Below are 24,266 nucleotides of genomic sequence, written 5' to 3'. Positions count from 1 at the left end.
AACTTGTCAATTACTGAACTCAGAATGGAAGAATTCCTTTTAAAGAGAGGATTAAAAAACAATGGTTCTAAAACACCATAATGTTTATCATCATCTCTCAATTTTTTAAACATTTGCCAGGCCTTTAATACAGTTACATAAAAGTTAGAAGAAGAAACATTTACTCTTGAATTTGGATTTTGGATAGATTTTTCAATTAGGAATAACTGCTTAGCTAATCCAACTCCCCCAATACTTTGTAAAACAGACAAACCTAATGCAATCCAGGGTATTTTATCTGAACAATATAATAGCCTTTGTAATGTTTGAAACCTCATTGTCTTAACTATCGCCTCCAGATTTATAAGTCCTTGACCACCTTCTACAACTGGGAGATACAAAACTCCAGGAGGAAGCCAATGATAACCATCCCAAAAGAATTTAACAAAGACTTTTTGAATACCAGTCAATAACTCTTCAGGGGGATTCAACACTGTAAATCTGTGCCACAACATTGAGGCTGCCAAATTATTAACAATTAAACATCTCCCTCTAAAAGATAACCTCGGGAGAATCCATCTCCACTTCTGTAATTTCCCCACAATTTTATCAACTAATCCTTCCCAATTATTTTTCATATAAGTATCAGATCCTAAATATACCCCAAGAACTTTAAAACCATCTTTGATCCATTCACATTGTTGTGGAATTTGAGGAGGATCTATATCCCTCCACTCACCTAAAAGAAGGGATGTACATTTATCCTAATTGATTTTAGCAGATGTAGCTTTTTGAAAAGTTTTCAAACTAGAAGTCAAAGCAGCCATATCATCAATGTTCCTTATGAAAACAGTTATATCATCAGCATAAGCTGTGAGTTTTACAGATGGGATCTCTGGAAAACCAGGAATACAAAATCCATACAGTCGTTTCCTCAAATGTGACAATAAAGGCTCAATAGAAATTTAATATAGAAGTCCTGAAAGAGGGCATCCTTGTCGTATACCTCTTGTTACTGCAAAAGGTCTAGTTAGACAACCATTAATCCTAAGCATACTAGATGTTTCACTGTAAAGCAGTTTAATATAAGAGACAAATTGTGGTCCAAAGCCAAAGGCCTTCAGAGTCTTTAGTAAATAAAAGTGATCCACTCTGTCAAAAGCTTTTTCTTGATCTAAAGATAAGAGTCCAATATCAATTTGATGTTTTTTAGCAACTGCAATAATGTCTCTTAGCAAAAACAAGTTGTCGAAAATTGTCCGTTCATGGATACAGTATGACTGATCTTCATGAATTATAGTTGCCATACATTTCTTCAACTTATTAGTTATAGCTTTTGACAGTATCTTAAAATCAGTACACAACGACACAGGACGCCAATTCTTCAAAAGTCCAAGATCTCCTTTCTCAGGAATTAATGTCAACACTGCCCTCCGACAGCTTAGGGGTAAAACACCTTGATTAAAGGACTCCAAAAAAACATCATACAAATCATGTCCAATCACATTCCAAAAGTTTTTAAAAAAAACTCAGCAGAGAGACCATCCACACCAGAATATTTGCCACTGTTCAGCCCTTGCACAGCACTTGAAAGCTCATCAAAAGTCAAGAATTCTTCCAATTCCATCTTTTCTTCTTTAGACAACTGCGGAAGATCTAGAAGAAGTTCTTCAACTGCTACTTCATCACAAAATTCGGACTGATAAAGTTTTTCATAAAAAGAAATAGCAGAAACTATAATTTCTCGTTGATTGGTTATTTCTTTGCCATTAGGAAGTTTCAATTTGTGAAAAATTTCTGCTCTTTAGATTTTTTCTCCAGTCCAAAAAAAAAAAGTGGTTGGAGCATCCATTTCATTGCACTTCACATATCTTGTTCTGACAAGTGTCTCCTTCTCCTGCTCTTCCAATAAATCCTTCAAAATACCTTTGTTCTCTTTAATGATATCACCTCCTCCCTGATTGCGGAGGCTTTGTTGAAGAATTTCTTGCTCTATCATCTTCATCTTCACTTTCAAGTCCTCAGTATCATTTGCTGTGTATTGTTGACAAAAAACTTTATCTGGACTTCCCAGATCCCACCATTGACTTAAAGATGAATAACTACCTCTCTCTTCTCTCCAAGACTTCCACAAAAGACCAAAAGAGTGCACAAAGATGTGATCTTGAAGTAATGTATTATTAAAGTGCCACTGTGACTTATAGGATTTAGGTGACAAGACAGACATAGACATAGAAATATAATGATGATCTGATATAGATGTAGGGGAGATACGATTACTAAAAAATCTTCCTTTATTGCATTCCTCAATATAAAAACGATCCAATCTGGCAGCAGAAACCTTATTTGAATTAATTTTCAGCCAAGTTTATTGTTTAACTTGAGGGTAAACATCCCTCCACAAATCTACAAGACTATGTCTATTAATTAAAGATTTAAGAACATCTGTTGAACCAAAATGAGGTTCTTCATGATTCCTATCCAATTTATGATCTACCGTACAATTAAAATCACCACCTATAACAACAATCTTATCATCTGAACACTTCAACAATTCTTCAGAAAGTTTCAGAAAAAAATCACAGCGCTCGCTTCCTATATTAGGAGCATAGATATTATAAAAAGAAAAACTATTATTGCCTATTATTATATCAGCTCTAAGAAGGCGTCCTGGTATTATTTCTAAGAAAACTGGATTATCTTTAACACGCTTTGAGAATAAAAACGCAACACCAGCACTCACGTTCGTACCATGACTAAGACTAATACTGCCCTCCCATTCATTTATCCAATCTGTCTCATTACAGGCATCAGTATGAGTCTCTTGCAACAAAATTACATCTGCTTTTTTAAGTTGTAAATACTTAAAGTCACTCTCTTTCGTACATCCCTACATCCATTTATATTTAAGGATCCGATATTAAAGGATACCATCAGGATGAAAAAAGAGAAAATGAATAAATGCCAATATAGATGTAATTTCCAATACATAATAGGCTACCTCTTTAAGGACTTTTCTTTACTCTTTTTCTGACAGCACTTACAAACTTTTTTAAACGACTTTTTTGAACGCTTAGGCTGATCTAATTCCTCAAGTGTTGCTTTCTTCATAGCCATAGCAGAGGAATCAATAAAAAGCTTCAAATCAGGAAAATACGTTTCAATCTTTGGTTTTCTCTGTTTTTTTGTAGCATGCAAGAATTCATCCAGCTGTTCCAAACTATAACACCGGATCCTCTTTAATCGCCCAACAGTACTTTCCTGAGAATTGAATTCATCCAATTCATCAGTGATTAAGTCTGAACACTCACTATCCGGATCACTGTCAACATCCTGTGATATTGGTTCAGCATCATTTTGGGACATATCCCTATTTGATGCCTGCACCTCATCCAAGACATCCCTCACTTTAGACCCATCTTGTTCTCCAGATTGTTCTACCTCCTCCACAATCTCTACAGGGTCATTCGTTCCACTCTGTCTAGCATCAGGAATGATCGCATCCATTTCTGTAATCTCAATATTGCCACCCTGAGGCAACTGTTCTCTCATTTCAGTAGACGCGTCAATTTCCGCATTCAAATCAACTGCAGCGCTTTCTGTAGTCGGTTTAACCAACTCATTCTCCAAAACAATTGAATCTTGCACTGAACCATTCTTTGCGCTTTGAGCCTCTTTAACCACAGGACAACCTGTTTTAATATGGCCGTATTTTCCGCAAACAAAGCATTTCATAGTCTCAGTAGTGATAAAGATTGTATAGTCCTTACCAAACACTGTCAATTTAACAGACACATCAAGCATTTCAAATTCAGCGCTTAATATTATCAGAGCCTGACGTCTGAAAGACATGACATGTCTCAACTCCGGATTTCTCAGTCCTACTCAACTCAACTTTTATTTATAAAGCACTTTCAAAACCATTAGAATGGACCAAAGTGCTGTCCATAAGTAGGCTAATCAATAACTCTAAAATACATACAGACATTAAGTTACATTAAAACAAGACAAGAGAATCAAACAACAAATCACTCACAGATCTCAGACCTAATCAAACGCCAAAGGCCTGATTAAATAAATAAGTCTTCAATTCCTTTTAAAAAATATCCATGCCTGATGAGGTTTTTAAGGATAGTGGCAACACATTCCAAAGTGCAGGAGCCGCAACAGAAAAAGCGTGATCTCCACTACGCCTCAAGCGAGACCGTGGGACGGTTAGGAGCATATTCTGAGAGGAGCGAAGATGATGTTGAGACTGATAAGGAATTAACATGTCTTTTATGTACTCAGGAGCTTGATCATGTAGTGCTTTAAAAACAAACATCAACACCTTGTATTGTATTCTGTATCGAACAGGTAGCCAGTGAAGGGATATCAATAAAGGTGTTATGTGATCCCGTTTTCTGGTATTTGTTAAAAATCTCGCTACAGCATTCTGATCACGTTGAAGACGAGTAACCAGTGATTCACTTGTGCCCAGATAAAGAGCATTACAATAGTCCAGCCGGGTTGAAACAAAGGCATGCACAACAATCTCCAAGTCCTTGTACGAAAGGATTGGTTTCAGTTTAGAAAGTTTTCTTAACTGGAAAAAAGATGATTTCACAACGCTGTTAACTTGACGATCAAAGCGTAATTCAGAATCGAAAAATACTCCAAGGTTCTTTACATAACTTTGCATATTGTTGGACAGTAGTCTATTATTTCCAGCCAGAGCATTCCCAAGCTCCTTGTTCCCAAACATAATAAACTCAGTCTTATCCTCATTTAATTGTAAAAAAATTATTTGCTAGCCATCCCTTTACCTCAGTCAAGCACTTATAAAAATTTGTAAAAGATGCACAGCCACCACACTCCAAAGGAAGGTACAATTGTAAATCATCAGCATACAAGTGATCGTTAATATTATGTTGCTTAAAAATAGACCCCAGGGGTAACATATACAGTGAGAACAGAGTCGGACCAAGGATTGATCCCTGAGGAACCGCCCAAGAAATAGCAGTGGATGCAGAGACATAATTTCCAATTTTAACAGAGCATGTCCTGTCATGCAAATAAGAGAAAAGCCACTTAAGGGCTACACCATTGATCCCTACATAATCTCAAAGGCGGTCTATTAAAATTGCATGATCTAAAGTAACAAAGGCTGCACTTAAATCTAACATCATTAAGGCAACACTTTTCCCGGAGTCAATACTTAACAAAATATAATTTATAACCTTCAATAATGCTGATTCTGTGCTATGTTTGGTCCTGAATAAAAAATATCCATTATGTTATTTACAATTAAGAAATCTGTAAGTTGATTATGGACAACTTTCTCTAAAATCTTATTCATAAAAGTCAATTTCGAAATAGGTCTGAAATTTTTTAACTCATGTGAATCCAAATTACGTTTTTTCAAAACCGGCTCAATAACAGCATGCTTGAATTCTGATGGTACAGTTCCATGATATAAACTACTATTGATAATCAATAGTATACTAGGACCAATAGTGTCTACAACCTCTTTAAACAATCGCGACGGGAGAATGTCATAAAATGAGGTAGTCGGCTTTAAATGCATTATTATCTTTTCCAACTGAGCTAATGTAATAGATTCAAATTTACTTAACGAAAAGGATTAATTAAATCGGCTACAACATTGCCTACAGGCACAATATTCGACCGAATAAGAACAACCTTATCAATAAAATATTTTAAAAAGCTATCACACAGATCCTTAGACGGGGAAGGAAAATAATTGATAGACGGACTCAGTACTTTATCTATAGTTGAAAATAGTACCTTCGGATTATTTGCATTATGTGATATAATTCGCGAAAAATACGAAGATCTGGCGACTCTAACAGCGTTTTGATAATTTGATAGAGATTCTCTAAGAATATCATAAGATATCTGCAATTTATCTTTCAGCCACCTACGCTCTAAGCCGACAAACCCGCCTCAAATTACGCGTTACATCATTTAGCCACGATCGTTTTTAAACTTTTTGACATCTCATTTTAAAAGGCGCAACATTATCCAAGATCTCAGAGCAAACATGATTAAAAGAGTCCACCAATTCATCAGGTCCCACAACTGACAATATGGTAGGCTCAATATGAAGGGCTAATTCAGTAAAAGCAGTTGAGAACGCACTAGGTGTAGAAGTAGTGATAACCCTGGACAAGAATGATGAAGGCTGATGACAGTCATTTGTTGTAGAGGTAAAATTAAACCTAATAGGCATATGATCCGAGATGGCCATTTCTTCAACACAAATATTATCTATCGTTATCCCCAAAGAAAAGACCAAGTCAAGTGTGTGGCCATGATCGTGTGTTGGTCCGGAGACACATTGAGATAAGTTAAAAGAATCAACTAAATTCAAGAATTCCTTGGTCATGGGTTTACCAGGACAACAAACATGAATATTAAAATCACCCATAATCAAAATCCTGTCAGCAGATGGAACAACCACAGATAAAAACTCACAAAATTCATCAAGAAAATTCTTATTATAACCAGGAGGCCTATATATCAAGGCACAAATCACTGGCGAGGGCAAGTCAATCTTCATTAATTGAACTTCAAAACTCTTGTAACTTTCAACAGGCAGTAACTTGCACTTCATCATGTTATTAAAAATAACAGCCGAGCCTCCACCTTGACGATTACTTCTCGAAGTACTTAAATAGCTACATCCCCTTGGTAAAAGCTCAACAAGAGGACTTGTATCAGCGTCATTTAACCAAGTTTCAGTGATAAAAAGAAAGTCCAGCCCATAAGTTACATAATAGTCATTCAGGATGAATGTTTTGTTGACAACTGAGCGTGCGTTTATCAAAGCCATAAGCACTGTGGTCGACTCAACGGGCCGATTAGAGGAAGAAACAGCACTTAGCTTCATTGCCCCAGCTCGTCTCACAGAGCGCAAATTTGAATGCACCATACCTCCGCGTCTCGTCTCTCTCCGTGTAGTCCAGCGCAATGATGCTGATGTGGCAGGCAGAACATGTATCAAATAGGAAGGCCGCGACTCCGCTGTTGGTCTAGCTCCACTATTCAGGATCCTCAATTTCTTGAGTTTCACCAAGACTCCAGCCCGTATGCCTCGTCTCCTGCGGCGTCTCCTCTTCCAGCACGCGCATTCAGTTACCTGACAGACTTTCATCGGCGGCTGGAACATGCATGGCTGTTCAGCGAACAATTTCAAGTTCAAATCACGGCTGCACATATCCAAGGCCGTAGATCGAAGACTTAGCAACGAAAGGCGATCATAGATCAATGGTGAGCAATCCAAATGATTGATAAAACATAAAAGTAAAACAAATAAACAAAAAACAGACATCCTAAATGTGGAGCGACGGCAAGCCAACACACAACCTGGCGCCATCTTGAATCTCCTAGAGGAATCATTCTAATCTGTCCAACCAATTTTCCATAACGAGCTAAGATAGACTCGAGCGCTTTATCAGAAATAAACGGAGGTACGTTTGACAACATCACTCTTTTAGAAAGACTAGACAAAGGTAAAATTGGAACAAATACATCCTGAACAGTCAAACCACACTCCACCAATTGACTAACCATTTCGATTTCCTTCAGAAAAACGACAATTGCTTTATTCATTCTTGAAGCGGACATTATGTTTTGTGCACCTATTTCTCGACCAATAGCGACCAAAACACTCTCAATAGACACGGACTCATCTGACGGCATGCACTTGCACGCATGCCGAGCAGACAAACAGGAAAAACCATCGGAATTTGAGCCCATCTTTATCAGATAAACTGACAAAAATAGCCACTATAACACCTTCTCCTCTAACTTACAGCAATATTCAAAAAAATAAAAATAAAAAATAATAAACTCAGAAAGGAAAAGTTTGACTCACTCAGCAACTCCAAACACTCCTTGCTCACGCACTCCCCACAATCACACCGCACATGCGCACAGAGAGAGAGAGAGAGAGAGAGAGAGAGAGGGAGGGAGAGAGAGAGAGAGAGTGAGTGAGAGTGAGAGAGAGAGGGAGAGAGAGAGTGAGAGAGAGAGTGAGAGAGGAGGAAAACAAGCCTACCTCATGACAGAAAGATTATATAAAAATGATATAATGGAATACATTTAATACATTTGTATTTTCCTTAAATGTATTAACTTTTATATTAAATTAAAATGAATATATAAAAAAAGTCTAAATATAAATGTTTATGTACATACAATAAAAATGCATATATTTGAAAATAAATTTCTGACACAAATATCATAAAAAATTGTTAAGTAGATCACAAATCAGGTCAGATAGGTGGAGGGTTTAAAAGCTGAAGTGTGACACTCATATTATTTGTTAAACCATTAATTTATAATGTTTAAGTAAGAAATGTTATAATGTTTTAACAGTGATGCTTGTTCTCAGTGTTACTTACACAGCTGATCTAGTTGCTGTAACCACAGGCATCAGCTTCTGGAGAACTTCATCTCCTGTGTTCTGTGTGTCACTATTGAAAAAAAAATAAAATGAATAAGTTCATTATTAATGCTAATAGTAATAATAATAATAATAATAATAATAATGTTAATAATAATAATTACTTTCATGAGTAAATAATACATTACATTTCATACTAAATACCCTCAAATATTGTTTAATTAAACACTGTTTTAAAAAGGACATGTGAAAAAGTTGTTTTAGTATCTATAACTGCAGAAGCTGCTAATCGTATTCAGCCAAGACAGATTTGTTTTTTCTTTATCTTGTCAGTGTTGCAGTGGCAGGTCTATTAGTCTGCATTTACACTACAACACTATTTTAACATATCAGATTTGTTTGTCCTGTCAGTTGCTATGGTTATCACCATGGAGACATTTAACTCCCGAATTGGCTCAAGAAAAAAAAGTATTTGTGTTCCTGCATCAACAAATTATTCGCAGAAATTGAGCACACGGATTTGCTGGTTGTTTCTTGTTTATTTACCTACTTGTTTAACTTGCTACTTGTTTTATCACGGGAAATGAAGCGCACGAAATGTGAATCATTGTCCATCATTTTGCGAGCAACTGGTGAAAAGGAAAAATGCCACAAAATTAAAAATATTTCCATTTTAAAACATGAAGGCGAGCCATTGTATATTATATCACACAGCCATGTGCAAACTTTGTGTGAGAGTTATGCCGGTGAAGAAGTCTCAGACGCCAGTCAATTATTCACTACAGAAACTGACAGTAAAAATTAACAGAGCTTTTGGCATCTGACGCTGCATTAACGGCGCATATTCTCGATGAGACGATGAGAGATTAATCTCATTTATTTTCTTAATGCGTATTTTTATGAATCAATAAGTATTTTGTGTTAAACAAGTTGTTTTTGAAATGAGAAGTAAGCTAATCTAATCTTTTATCCTCACAGCACGTCAGTTATGCGGTGATGTGCTATAAAATTATTGTGGGACAAATTAATTGTAATATTAATGAAGTTACTCGGGTCCTTCTGAGGTTTGTAGACTCGAGTCCTCAGCATTAAACACTAGAATGAGACGCTCTAGTAAGTGTGCATGGCTACGTCACACATGTTCCCGCCCCACGGTCACGGCACAAAAATACTATTAAAACTTAATTTAGGAAAAATACTTTCTATTAAATATATTAACTGACTTTTTCATGAATGCAATACAGTGAATGACAGCCGTCTGTGTCTCCCAGTGGTTTACATTTAACATTTAACATTAACTCTATATCGTCAGTTTAGTGTTCAGTGATTAATTTACACCAAAACAAAAGATAACATGTATGCCTTCATCTCCGAAAACATAATTTGTGTCTTACATTTCATAATGAACTCAGATAAACTCAGTGCCGACTCGTTTTCCATTAGTTATTTTAAGTGAATTGGAATGTTTGCAATGGATTGTGGGAGATTGAAGAACATGAAGGATACACTTGATGCATCCTTCAAAATGAGCAGAATTAAAGACAAATGAAGTCTGTCTTCGAAAGATCCTTCAAACTGAGACGGCCTTCAGAGGCGCTTGATGACGTGGCAGTCGAGATATGCAGCCTTACTAGGACACAGCCACGGTTTGAGAAACACCCGCAAATTATGTACAATATCCCAGAAATCAATCTTTAAACACCTCTGATCTCTGAGTTTCTCTTTGTTCATAATGTTTTAGACTAATGATTGCACTCAGTGTTACTTACTGATCATTTCTGTCTCCAATTAAGTCGTTCAGGTCAAATTCCTGCAGTGTCTGCTCTGAGGACAACAACACAAACACTAAAGCTGACCACTGAAACGAGGAGAGTTTCACATCACGTAATCCTCTAGACCTCATATGAGGTTGAGCTTTGTTCACTAGAGAAAGATCACCCAGTTCATTCAGACAGGGAAACAGATTGATGTATTTATCTGGAGAGGGATTCTCACTGATCTTTTCTTTAATATAGTCAACTGTTTCCTCATTGTTGTGAGAGATGTTTGCTGTCTGTGTCTTCAGTTCTTGTAAGAGACTCTGATTAGACTTCACTGACAGACCCAGAAGGAAACGAAGGAAAAGGTCCAGATGCCCATTTTTACTGTCTAAAGCCTCATCCACAGCTCTCTGATGGAGATCAGATAGGGAAACTGTGTCTCCATTAGTTGGTTTGGTAATCTGGTCAAACACATTGATGTTATTGTTGATAAAGGAGAGATGCACATATAGAGCTGCTAGATGTTCCTGAATGCTCAGATGAACAAAGCTGAAGACTTTCCCCTGACACAAGCCCAACTCCTCTCTGAAGATCTGTGTGCACAATCCTGAGTAAACTGATGCTTCTGCCTCATCAATGCCACACTCGCTCAGGTCTTCCTCATAGAAGATCAGGTTGCCTTTCACAAGCTGCCGATAAGCCAGTTTCCCCAGTTTGACAATCATGTCTTCATCTTTCACTTTCTTCTCATAGTCCTTCTCATGTTTGATGTTGGTCTGAATGAGCAGGAAGTGTGTGTACATTTGAGTATTTCTATGAATTACACTGTGCAAACCAAAAGTAATATATACCCACCGGATGAAGAGGGATCGGCTCTCCACAGAACATAATATAGGCTATTCATTTTATTTAATTTTTTTGTGTTCGCATTTATGAGGAAGAAACAATGTTACGGACGTGACCGCTCTGAAAGCGGCACTACAATTAAAACTTCACAGAGATCTCAAACAGGCATTTAAAACACCAAATATTAAGAATTGGCATATCAAGCAAAATAATATTCGATGATTGTTCGAAAAATGTATGTCTCCCCCAGGCCCCCACATGCTCACCGGCAACGCTCCGACATTATATTTCTCTGTAGGCTACTGGATAGGCCTATGTGTTGTAGCCCGCAGTCATTAAAAAACGATTTAGTTTCATATTCATGTTTAAATAAAATAATATAGATTTTTTCAATTTCATGTCGATTATACGAAAAGTGAAAAGCATGAGTAAGATAAGATGATACCGAAAATATAATATATATATAGCATGAAATGTACACTTTTAAACAAAACAATTCAAAACGAAAGAAAACAGACTGCTCTCTGCTCATGTAATGAAGTGTGCTTTTCTCTCTGGCGCGTTCACTATACTGCGAAGATCACGAGTCAGCATCGTCAACTTCATTTTTGACACAGAAAACATTTGTTTATTAATAAACAATTGAAATGTCTCCTTGATATATTTGACATACTAATAATCATTACTTTTCCCAGTTCTAACAGCTTTTAGGCGCGTTATTGGCAGCGCACGTTAGGCTACATAATATTACCGCTATAATATTATTCTTTGGTGTTCAGTTTATACAGGTTTTCTAATTGTTATTTTATATATATATATATATATATATATATATATATATATATATATATATATATATATATATATATATATATATATATATATAAATAACTTGGCACGAAGTTCTGGAAAACTGTCAGTGAAGTCCCTATATGCAAATTTGTTTAAATTCATACTCACCATGACCAAAATTGTACTTTCTTTTTTTTTTAACATTGGATCTCGGGAAAAAAAATATAGACCGACCTACCGACCTTTTTTTTTTTTTTTTTTGCTGTTACGACAAACCAAAATATTTTTAAGGATGGCCTTAATCATGTGTTTGAGTGATGTGTGATAAGTGCAACACCTAAAATTAAATAATATGTGCTGTAAGTGGACATTTTCTAACTTTCCAAAGGAAAGAAAGTATAAGACTTTGTAATGTCGATTTGTTTCCATTGCACTGGACAGTGAATAAACCCTCTCAGATAACTGTCATATGGAGGAACTAGCCTACCTGCAAGTGCATAAATAACTTTACTTAATTTATACTTGTATGCTTTATGGCTGCAACATAAATTGCAAGATTCCACATCTACAGAAAGGCCTACAGAAGAGTCTGCACAGACAGAGGAGACACAGGCCTACAGGTGGGCAGTGTATAGCCAACTTTTCCTTTTTATTTGTTGCATGAGGCATGCGTCTAATATCTCTTGGTGCAGGCACTTGACCACTGGCTTTTCTTTACAAAGAACAATTGAAATAAGCATATTTGTCTTTTATTAAACATTTAATGACATTTTTTTTTTTTTTTGGCAATGTTGTGTAATATGGCACATGCAACAATGTCACAGGCCCTGTCAGGTGTGCAACCCTCAGACTTTTCAGACACTGAAATCTTCCCTTTAGTTAGCTGAAGTTCATTTCATTGTGTGCCCTTGTCCTGGCTAGAGCTGCATTGTAACTGGTTTGGGTCAGGGAATGGGGTCATAAAACACCTGTCTGCAGGAACATGTCATAATCACCTATGAAAAAATGCAGTTCTGTTAGGATCAATAAGTGTATGTAATACAGTGAGCTTGATATTTAATTGTGGAACTTTCCTTACCACTTTCAAATAATGTGCATAAATGTGAATCTCTGAAAATTCTTAAGTCATGCACAGATCCTGACTTTTTTGCTTTCACATTTGTGATTATGGAAGATTTTAGTCAACTGCCTTTTTTTTATTTGATATAATATTATTAATCTGGAATATTAAGAATCCCAATTGTAACTGGGCTGCACATTTACATTGTGAACCCCCTTTCTGTTCACATAATCCCCCTTTCTGTTCACATAATCCCCTTCATTGAGGCCTTGATGGCAGCCTATAGTCTATGGTACCAATCACGTTAGTGAAGCCTGAGTGACATACTGTAATCGGCATGGTCATGATTGTATGATCTTCATAAAAAATGATGATAGCCTAAAAAAAAAATTGCTTAAAAAAAAACTGCTTTACAACATTGGGTCTTAAGTGGCTTGGAAATGCCAAAAAAAAAACTTTTTTTAAACCTAAAAGCGCCAGGTAAACTCCGAATGACACGACAGACAGCACTTTCCATCAAGTTCTCCGCATCTCCAATAGTGTAAAGGAAAAAGCCACTCACAAATAATCTTAGGGCAATGCAAACAGTTTGTGCTGTATTTAAAGCCAGGCTCCGACAAGTCGAAAATAAATGTGCGTTTCCAACAATTTAATAATGTAAACGACAATCTCACGAGTCACGAGAAAAAAAAACATCTCAGAAAGTGCACTATCGCGCTGGACTTCCCGTATCAGCTCCGCTTATGAAGCCGCGATCTAATCCTGTTTACATGAAATAAGCCTGCTCCCAAGCAGGTTTAAGCTTACGGACCTGTTGCTATGACAGCAAGTCCAGGATGAGCGTCGAAGAACCAAACAATCCAAGATCATGCCAAATCGCCAACAATCAAATCCAGCTAACTGAGTTAGCGACGTACGAAGAACGAGCCCCAGGACACATGCTTTCATTAAAGTCTTGTGGTTGAATCACAGGCTTGTACACAGTTTTGTTTTTAACTGGTCTAGATAGAAGATTTGACCTTAAATCAGAATGAAGAGGGTAAAGAATCAGACACACTGATATTGATGTAATTGTGTCATTAACTGAGTAACAGACCAACAGCTTTTACAGTGTGTGAATTTATTAACAATACAATACATAGAGCTTTACACAAGAGCACAATGGTAATCATTAATAGACTGAAACTTACAGGATTTGAACTTAGAATTGTTTGGTTAAAATATAGATCATTAAACTGCTGTAGTGTATATTAATAATTATTTCATAAAAATAAAATACTATAGGCATAGCTTTTAAAGAAATGATATACCTGAGATCAGGCCGTGTCTCTCCACTCTTAAACAATAGTGGCGGATCCATAGACTGGTTACTCTTCATAGACACACAGCTGGACTCTGGTTTTGATCTCTTCTGCTGGACTGAACTGGTTTTAAAACTAAGTAAAATAAAAAGCAGACAGACTTATAAATGTTGTGCACTTTTACTTTAATGTCTGTAACTGGTTACAGTGGTGTTTTGCACTGTGTTTAACATTTTGATTATAATAATTTAAGAAATTAACTTGCTCGTTTGCAAATGTTAAGCATGATTTAAAAAAAATAAAACAAACAAATTGAAATCAACTATATAATTTTAGAATGGCTTCAACTCAGATGAACATCAACCTCGATCACATGACTCTTTCAAAGGCACAATGGAGGACGAAGACTCAACCGACTTAAGAGACCAATGTTTTGCTGACCTTTAAAGATAAACCCCCTTACTGTACTCTAGTAACGGTGCTCTTGCTGTGAAGCATCACTGTTCTGACCAGACACTGAGAAGCTTTCAACAAATCTGAACCAGCGGTTAGAAAAATCCACTCAATTTTACTCCTACTCCATTATATAAAGGTGGAAAACATCTCAGCTTACACTTACTTGATGTCATTGCTAGTATTAGACTGACTGACTGACTTTGATAAATGATACGTCTAATTCAAAAGTGTCATACTACTGTATAAGCACATCTTTTATAGAAATAATATACCTGAGATTAGGCCGTTTGTTTCCACTCTTAAACTTTACTGGCTCATTCATAGAGCCGTCACTCTTCATAGACACACAGCTGGACTCTGGGTTTGAGCTCTTCTGCTGGACTGAACTGGAACAGAAAACAGATTCAGTTTAATCCTTTAGATTACTGTGTTCATTTTTTATGAGAGGAACCATATTAATATAATCATTCATCTTGCATCAAAAAGCACTTTGAAGAAACTTTGTTTTCTTCTTTTTTTATTATTTAATATTTCATGTTGGTTTAAAAAAAAAAAAAAAAAAAAGGCAAAAATAGGCAAAAAATAAATTTAAATAAAAATCCTGTACACTTTATTTGATCTGTGTGTCTGTGGGGTGGGTAACCCTTTTTCTGTGATGTAACAATATTTAACAGTGTTTGTTGAAAGTACCTGCATCCTGGAGGAAAATCTCCATCTCTGGATCCTTGTGAATCAGCCATGATGAAGATACAGGAGAATCAGATGAGTTTGATCTCCTCCACTGACTCTGAATAAAGAAACATTCACACACTAAATTAAATGACTTTTGATTAAACCTTCTTAATAGGCCTTTATCTCATTTCCTGGTTTCGGAACGGTCGAAATCGCCAAGTGTATTCGCACTTCCAGTGGTCACTTAAATAGGAATCATGTATGTTCTGCGTGTCTCTGTGAATGAATGGCACAGACGCGCTGTTTCATTTACCACACACACACACACACACACACACACACACACACTGAGGCACACACTCGCGATGTTTTCAGCCTATATGAGGACATTAATGCACTTCATCAACACAGCCGCTCTGAGAGTCACTTCAGCAGCATTTTAGCTTCACTTAAGAAAAACTATCGTCATATCATAAAACACAGAGAGACTCAAAGGTCTACACGGCAACCCGTCAAAATAAAAGTTTGGTTTAACCTTTGAAGAAAGTTTTGCTTAAATCATTACATTTTAAATAATTGGTTATAACAATTTAATTAAACCATTAAAATGGGTCAAGAAAACTAAAAAAATAAACTTTTGGGAAATGCGAGAGCGATGTAACGTTAGTCCAGTGATAACTAGATTAAAAAAAAAGGTTCGTCGAGACAAACTTTAAATTGGCTTGTAAGCTCATTGGTCCTTCACAGCGCAAAGACCAGAAAAGTCGACCGTTGGATTTAGAATTTTATGAAAAATAACTGACACCGAGAAACGCTGATTGAACATGTTCAGGTGAAAAGAAAACAAACCCAGATCCACATCGACACACACTGATCCGATTAATAAATAAAAAAACCGTGTTTGTGTGTGAGGTGTGAATTGGCCTATACATGTTTACACACATGCTGTCAAACTTCTGAAGAATCACAGACATCACGAAACACAAATCTTGAAGTAGAAACCCGTTATTAAAGATTTTATATCAAACAAGCAATCACTTAAAATGCCCTCCAGAGATTCATATTAATATGAGAAAGTCACATGAACACTCACCTTGATCAAACTTTTAACAGACAAAGTTTCTGAAATCCTCCAGCTTTAACATCATAAAGATGCACGTAAATTCCTTCTTAAAGTCCGCATGAACCGGAAGTTGCAAACGACTTCTTCTTCTTCTTCTTCTTTATTGGCGGTTAGCAACTATTTCTTGTGCATTACCGCCGCCACTGGACTGGAGTAAGGAACGGGAGTTCCTGACTATTCTGTACTGTTTTAAACAAACAAAATAAACAAACAAAACAAACAAATAAACAAACAAAAACAATCAGATAAAGTAGAGTTTATATCCTTTTAAAAAGGCCTGTACTTTTCAAAAAATAAAGTAAGAAACCAAAAATTTCTCCTGAACTTCTTTCCAATAAGGTCTTAGTATCTAGAGACACTTGCTTTGCTTCCAGCTGATTAACACGCCTTTGCCTAGCCTGATTGTATTTATGGCAGTAAATTATTACATGCTCTACTGTTTCAGGTGTATGGCTCTGGCAATACTCACAATTTCCATCACCATGCTTTCTCATTAAGAACAGTGTACTATTCAGCTTTGTATGACCCAACCTCATCCTAGTCAGCACAATTTCTTCCTGTCTAGATCTGGTTGTGTGTGTGTCTTTTCCCACTTTCCCTTGTATCCTATATAGATGTCTTCCTGTGCACCCATTGGCCCAGATATGTTGCCACTTTTTAATGGTTTGTAGCCTTAACTATACTTTTTATCTCTGCTTTACTGTATTTCACATCTATATCTATATTGTTTTCCCCTGTTGCTCTCTTTGCATGTTCATCAGCCAGTTCGTTACCCTCCACTCCTTCTTCTTCTTCTTCTTCTTTTATTGGCGGTTGGCATACCAATTTGGTGCATTACCGCCACCAACTGTTTGGGGTGTGGAGCTTCAATGCGGATTTCTACTAACATATAATAATAATTAAAAAAAATAAAAATAATAATAATAAAAAAATATATATATATATATATTCTTGGTTATTCTTAAATTCGATCAAATAGCTCTGTTTCTTTAAGGTATCTCATGATAGCTGGCCATGCTGATGGTTTTGATGTAGAAAAGGAAAGTAAACCCTCTACTGATAAATGTGTGTAACCTAATTCTTTAACTTGTTCTAACAGTATGATTCGTTCTGTTCTGTATGCTTCACATTCTATTAATATATGCTCTACCGTTTCTCTCCTGTCACAATTAATGCATAGTCCTGTTGCGTTTCCCTAAACGATTGAGATTATGATTAAGACCTGTGTGTCCAATTCTTAGCCTTGTGATAACAGATTCCCCCCTTCGTTTCCAACCACCCTGCCTCCTTGTTTTCACTTGTTTCTGTATTTTATATAAAAAACGACCTTTTGTCTCCTTTTCCCATTGTTCTTGCCATAACCTATTGATTCTTGTTTTAATGATTCAATTTCCATTTTACTCAATGGAACTGTCCATTGTATGTCTGACTTAAGAGTCTTTTTAGCCAAACGATCAGCTTCTTCATTACCCTCTATTTCTATGTGAGATGGGACCCACATAAAACACACTGTAATATTACCCTCCACTCCTATATGAGCTGGAACCCATTTAGGCAGTGGGCCAAGTCCGTCTATCTCGTTTAGTTTTTGATTTGACAGTTACCCAGCAGCTGTCTGGCTCATTTTTTTTATTTGTCTGTATGAATAATTCACAAAAAGATTACCGATTGTTTCCAACGCCAATTGTTGCACATTAAAGTATAAAAATAGATTTAATTTCGCTAGCTGATCACAAACGTTGGCCGGAGTGAGATCCAATCAACGCTTGTGTTGTTACCTTGTTGAATTGATTTGGCCAATCACGTACTCGTTGAACCGGCGTCGCGTCAGTCTGAAGCCAAATCAACCCACCCTGGAGAGACCGGTGTGTCTCGGCAAGACAACGTCAAGGTAAGATTTGTTTTGCAATGATTATACACCCCTATATCTTAATGCTTTTCATATAAGTTGTATTTAAGACTGCAAGCTATAAAATGTTTTTTTGATGAAAACAGTAACGTTAGCCACGAAAGAATGTGGGTAGTGGAGCAGTAAAGCTGACGTTAGGTCTAACGGTATGTTGCTTAGGCTAATCCAAAATAATCATTCGGTACATACACAATGAACTAAGCAAAGAGTATTCAAATACGGGATAATTACGGGAAAAATATTTAAACGGGAAGACAGCAGGAAATAAGTCTGACTAGTAAGGGAGAATCACGGGGTAAACGGTAAACGGTATGTCCAGGTTGGTTACAGCAAGCTACCTAGGCTACAAGTAAGCTAGACTAATTATCAGCTAAAAAGAGTGCAAACCAAAACAAAGAAATGATTTCAAATCAACTTTATAGTGGTAGTCATGGAGTTATTTAAGACAATTATGGTTGATTGTCACGATTGATAGTGGTTGGGCTTCACCTACATAACAGAACAGGTATGGTGGAAAAATATTTTAGTTAAAGATGGCTGTTTTTGAGTTATTTAACAAAATTATTTGTGGTCAGAACTGCAGTAGTCTTGGCAAGCTTGTTTAAGATGGTTAGCATCTTAATACAAATGTCAAGATGAAAGTGTGATTTAAAATGAGTAATGTGCGCTTTCTGTGTTTATTTATCTGAATATAATTCAGTTGTTTATCTAACTCACAGACACGGACAGGACAACATCATATCTCTCCACACCCAAATGACTACAGAGGTGATCGTTGACAATCATCACATCAACAGCAGCATGATGGAGCAGGTCAAGATCACGGAGTTGCTATAGTATCCACATCACAGATGACCCATCTTGATCTATCGACACCAACAACTGAACCTGGCCAAGAAAGTCCAAAAACCTCTGCACTTCCTCCCACAGTTGAGGAAGGCTCATCTCCCAAAAATCCATCCTCTTAACTTTCTATAGGGGAATCATAGAGAGCCTCTTCCTTCCACCCCCACCCTCCAATAACCTAAGGGCAGCTGATTGACTCTTGCACAAATACACTGGTAGTTTACACTATGGTGCTGCTACATTGGTTTATTTTGAAATTTGCTATGAACATTTGACCCCACTTACACACAAATTGCACTGCCTTTTGCTGCTTGTCATGTCATCCACTTACACAATAACACTATATTAATTAGGGATGAGTCACGATTTTCGAATATTCGATTAGCTGATTTTATTATAGAATAGGATGTGCGGGATGATTGTCTTTAAAAAATCCCCATGTTTTAGTTGTGGTTATAAGTTGCAATCCTAAATTCACATAAATTTTTTATACATTTAATAAATATATTCTTAATATTTGTTGTTTTCGTTTCTATGTTTGAGCTTATATATCTCAATATTAATAACAGTCTGGTTCATTTTGAGTCTTGAATTGTAAACTCTCAAGGGTTGGATTTTTAAATATATATTGGTTGTGTCAATTCAGAATGACTTCTGAGCAGCAACCTTTTTATTTTGGGTATGTCATGTATGCAGCACTTGCCAAAATTGGGGCTGACTAGTAAGGGGTTAAACTTATATAAATTAAACGTATGTTTAAGTTTTTTAACTTATATTTAAGCGTCACACCGCTCCGCTTTATTCATATGCTCTCATTTTATTAATACAAATAATTTAGTAGCCTATCCTTGCCTTGTTTTTGAATGAATAAATCAAATAGTGTAAAATACATTTCAGAGAATTTTTTTCTCAATCTTTTCCACTGGCCAAATAGTATTTTTAATTGATTTCTATTTTTAATGGAAACAGATAGACCTTGTTGTGCATTATTTGCACGAAACCATTTTCTCAGACAATCTGCTATTATCATAAGCAATTAGTTCAAACATTAAAACACAGCATGCCAGAGGAGAAGTGTTCAAAAGCATTGCATCTACAACAAATATTTATATTTATTGAATATAAAAATGTAGTTAAAGTGTTTAACACCATTAATGAGAATGGCATATTTAATCTAAATGTTTATATCAGAGGTAAAACATGTATTATTTTATTTATTTAAACCGTTATTGTGAACATGCACTGTATTTATGATTAGGACTTTACAGAGATTTACGGTTTTACTTCATCTGCCGTTAGACAAGCTATGCGTCAGTTTCACTATATGGCCCAGCTTTCTGGTCACTGACACAGATTACTTTGCCTCCGCTGTAGAATCCGTGTTCATTATTTACATTGGTTGTCAAGGAAACGGGAGGTTTTCTAACGTTATGATTAGTACTCCTTCTTTGCCGGTTTAAAAAAGTAAGAGTTTGTAAGGACATTTTGCGTCAAATGTGCATACAACAAAGTTGGAAACAATGTCTATAGTACTTATACGATTTTATTACATGACCTCAGCAAAAAAAAACGTAGACAGCTGTGAGGTAAGTATTAAATTCGTAATTTCGAGGTCCGGCCCACCGCCTAATAAGGATGTCACCCTCCTTCCTGATGCTTGCAGTCCATTTGCTAGCTGTAAAATTTCAATTAAAATATCTTCCCTTGATTCAGACTGAGAGTTCTGAATACTAATCAGTGCTGAACTAGAATCAGAGGCAATCACTGCCTGCAAACAATTATTCGACTCTAGCCACAAAAGCATTAGCCATATGGCTACCAGTTTAGGGATGGGACGGTATGAAAATTATCGCGATTATCAATATTATCACGGTTTTGTTAAAACGAGATGAAAGTGTTCAAAAAGAGTTGATGATCACACTGATCAACGAAACGTTACGTTAGTTAGCATCGCGGCTAAAACCTTCATACCAGATACTGTGCAATAAACGAGTGGTAAACACTGTAAAAACGTAGTAATGTATAATAAATTTAATTTATATATATGTGTGTTTGAATATATAGTGAGTAGACTCTGTATTTATATTTATTTGCGAGTTTACAAACCTTGTAATGGAGAGCCGAACAAACGGCGGAAGCTTTGATGAGAGGACTGGAGCCGTTACTTTCAAACCCGATGACGTCAGTGGATACTATTGTTGTTGCGCCGCGCGCAGCGCCAGCATCACTGAAGCGACGACAGCAGAGGAATAGCAGCAGTTTCGTGACAGAATACAACTTTTCTCCTCCTGGTTCTTCTTCATATTATTAATATTATTATTATTTAGTGTTGTTTTTTAAGGTTTAAATTACTTAATAAAATATAGACCTATACTAAATATATGTAACCCAAGTGAAAAAGAAGTAGGCTACTGTTAAATGTATTAAAATGCATTAAAGTATATTTGTATTGTAGGTCTACTAAAAACACACTCAAGTACATTTTTAATACATTTAATAGTATGTCTTTTTCACCTGGGTATGTATACTGAATCAAACTTAAATAGCCTATAATAATAATAATAATAGGATAATAATAATCTTATTCTGGCCTCACTGAACCATTGGGATCCTCCAGATGCTGGCTTTAACATAAGAGATCTTCCAGGAACCACTTAAATGTTAAAAGATCTTCCAATAACCCTTTTATCGCATTCAGGTTCCTCTATTTTCCCCCAAAGCACTTCGAGGTCTCGTGGTAATGAAAAGGTGACTCCAGAACCTCTGAACTAAATACAAAGTGCTTAAAGGATCCCATAAGTTCCAGCAAGAACCTCAAAGATTGTCAATGCTCCTCCAGTAACCCTACTATAGGAGAAAGATCTTTGAGGCACCTAAATTACATTTTGAAGTTCCTTGAGTATCCGACAGGATATTTGAGGCTCCTTTAGTTTTTACAGTGTAGCGGTTCTCCCACCTACTCGCTTTTTCAACTTTGGTAAATGTGCCAAGAATCTATGACAACATGTCTTCCGATAGCGCTTCATTGAGTTTAATTGTACATGTTCTACCGTTATGCTGCCTATATAATGATTTACACAACCAAGCTTGTCATTTAGACCGTACCTTTGACTTACCAGTCGAGAAGAAAGCAGGCAACTTCCCTTTCAAAGTCTTTCTCCTTCATTAGCTCTTTCCACCTGGGAAAAGCTATCCCGATATTTATTTACATACCGATAAATTAAATTTTAGCTTTTTGGCGACGAGGATTCTTTCTCCTGTGGCTCGGCATAACTATGATCCAGCATTATATTGTACCGTGCAGTGCAGCCTTTCAAATGTGCCGCGGGAAGTATCAACGTCTCCTATATGGTCTAGCGGTTAGGATTCCTGGTTTTCATCCAGGCTGCCCGGGTTCGACTCCTGGTATGGGAAGACAATTTTTTTTACATTGCCAACAAAATTCAAGTTATTCAAGTTCATCAATGATCATTTTTAGTCTTAGAGGCCTACACAAACTGCAGAAACATGCAGAAGATATGTAAAAACTCATAAATGCTGTTTCAGTACTGAATCATTTTCACAAATACAATTATATTGAATTCAGAAAATGTCACTATGGAATATTTACTTTATCATAATTTCAATTTAGTATGTCATCATTTAAACTTTTCATCTCATAATTATGACGCATAGTCATAATTTCAACTTTTTAAGCCATAATTTCAACTTGTCATAATTTACAATTTTTGTCAATTACGCCTTTTTAATGTAATACTTAAAATGGTTTTAAGTCATAATTTGGTTGTTGACTATAGTAGTGTTGCACCTGCATGCCCACTAACTCGCTTGTGAGAGTCAGAGTGTGTAAAGTAAACTCTCATTAGTGTTAGTAGAGTATTAGTGGACTGGTAGGGTTAGAATAAGTAATATTAGAATAAAATATCTGTTGGGGAGCATCACAATAAAGAATTAATGTTTAATGAGTTAAATGACAACATACCATTTTTCAACCGAGCGAATCTGCGCATGAGAGGCCTTCAGAAGTCATAACTTCAGGGGTAGGCCAGTTGGCGAAAACACTGCGTGTGTAAAAATCAGAAACTGTATGACACTTTTCAAAGTTAGAATAAAAAGTTAAGTGTCACAAAGTCTGACACAAGGCCATTAACTTGTTTTTTTGCTTATTTCTACAAATATCAGCCTGATAAATATGAATACGATTAAACAAGATCATTTTTAAGAAAAAAAGAAAAAACAGTGATTTAAAATACAACAAAACCATGATAATGTTTAGTTTAGATGTGGATGGCTAAGTTTCAGGCATAGTGCAACCAGGTTTCTCTAACATCTCACTCACAACGCACAACGTTGTAAATAAACATTTTCAAACATTTTCAAACTGTAATTTATTAATATTATGTTGATTTAAAGTTTTTGTTATTAACTAATGCCTACTAACATCTGACCCCAAATAAAGAGATGTATTATTTAAAAAAATGGAATGTTCACAATCTACAGTTAGATATTCTCCTACTTAGTATCTTTGGGCGTATTTTTACACGCCATACTGATGCAAAGTTCCACACTCTATGGACTAACTTAAAAGCATAATCCTTATACAGGAATCACATGTGTAAGATTCAAAAGACCAATTCACTAAGAAAAGTTTCCAAATTATGGTTTTATTACTCCGCTAGATTTAGTCATCTTGTTCAGATAGCAGGCGACACTGTTTCACATGTATGTTGGACTGTATGTGTTTTAAGTGAAGAAGTTTCTTTGAGAGCCGTTTATAGAAATAAATGACGATTAAGAATTTAAGCGATAGTTTGACTAAATTGATATCAATCACACAAATACGAATCACACAAACTGTTTTACACTTAAACTATTGCACCGAGAGATGCATATTCATCAAAGCTTGAGGCTGTTTAACAAAGTTCCACACTTTGGTAAAACCTGCTGATAAAATTGCACAAAAGTAAATTCTAATTCTAATTCTTCATCATCATGAGCCATTTAAAACAAATACAGAAAAGCCACTATAGTGATCGTTTTAGCTTTTGAATGTCTGTCATTGACATCTTGTAACATCTTGTTTTTGTACAGTTTGCAAAAAGTACATAGTCT

At 36.1% G+C, this 24,266-nt stretch overlaps 2 protein-coding genes and 1 long non-coding RNA gene across 8 annotated transcripts in view; 1 reads left to right on the top strand and 2 right to left on the bottom strand.

Moving 5' to 3' along the window:
* The window catches only part of LOC311091343 (uncharacterized protein), a 530,654-nt gene that overhangs the window by 77,920 nt on the left and 428,468 nt on the right, over positions 1 to 24,266 (bottom strand). The gene's annotated exons all lie outside the window — the stretch shown is intronic.
* On the bottom strand, positions 11,897 to 17,199 carry LOC311091396 (uncharacterized protein). The gene is made up of 6 exons (XM_084127350.1): positions 16,869 to 17,199; positions 16,370 to 16,583; positions 15,295 to 15,391; positions 14,877 to 14,990; positions 14,158 to 14,283; positions 11,897 to 13,866 (listed from the first exon to the last, which is right to left on the bottom strand). Exons 3-6 carry the CDS (start codon positions 15,342 to 15,344, stop codon positions 13,734 to 13,736), a joined length of 423 nt encoding a protein of 140 aa, XP_083983476.1. The 5' UTR covers positions 15,345 to 15,391; positions 16,370 to 16,583; positions 16,869 to 17,199; the 3' UTR covers positions 11,897 to 13,733.
* Positions 18,216 to 19,668, top strand: LOC311091408. The gene is made up of 2 exons (XR_014608075.1): positions 18,216 to 18,290; positions 19,028 to 19,668. It is a non-coding gene; the product is annotated as an uncharacterized lncRNA (long non-coding RNA).

Source organism: Abramis brama, assembly GCF_963993115.1.
Source record: "Abramis brama genome assembly, chromosome: 10".
Lineage (NCBI taxonomy): Eukaryota > Metazoa > Chordata > Actinopteri > Cypriniformes > Leuciscidae > Abramis > Abramis brama.
Note: the sequence above shows the minus strand (reverse complement) of the source record. Positions and strands in the feature narration are given on the sequence as shown.

Coding starts and splice junctions, on each gene's coding strand:
- LOC311091396 (XM_084127350.1), bottom strand. CDS start 15,344: ATGGCTGATTCACAAGGATCCAGAGATGGAGATTTTCCTCCAGGATGC. Junction 14,284..14,876: donor AACAAACGGCCTAATCTCAG/GTATATTATTTC, acceptor TATTTTACTTAG/TTTTAAAACCAGTTCAGTCC. Junction 13,867..14,157: donor GAGACACGGCCTGATCTCAG/GTATATCATTTC, acceptor TTCTGATTTAAG/GTCAAATCTTCTATCTAGAC.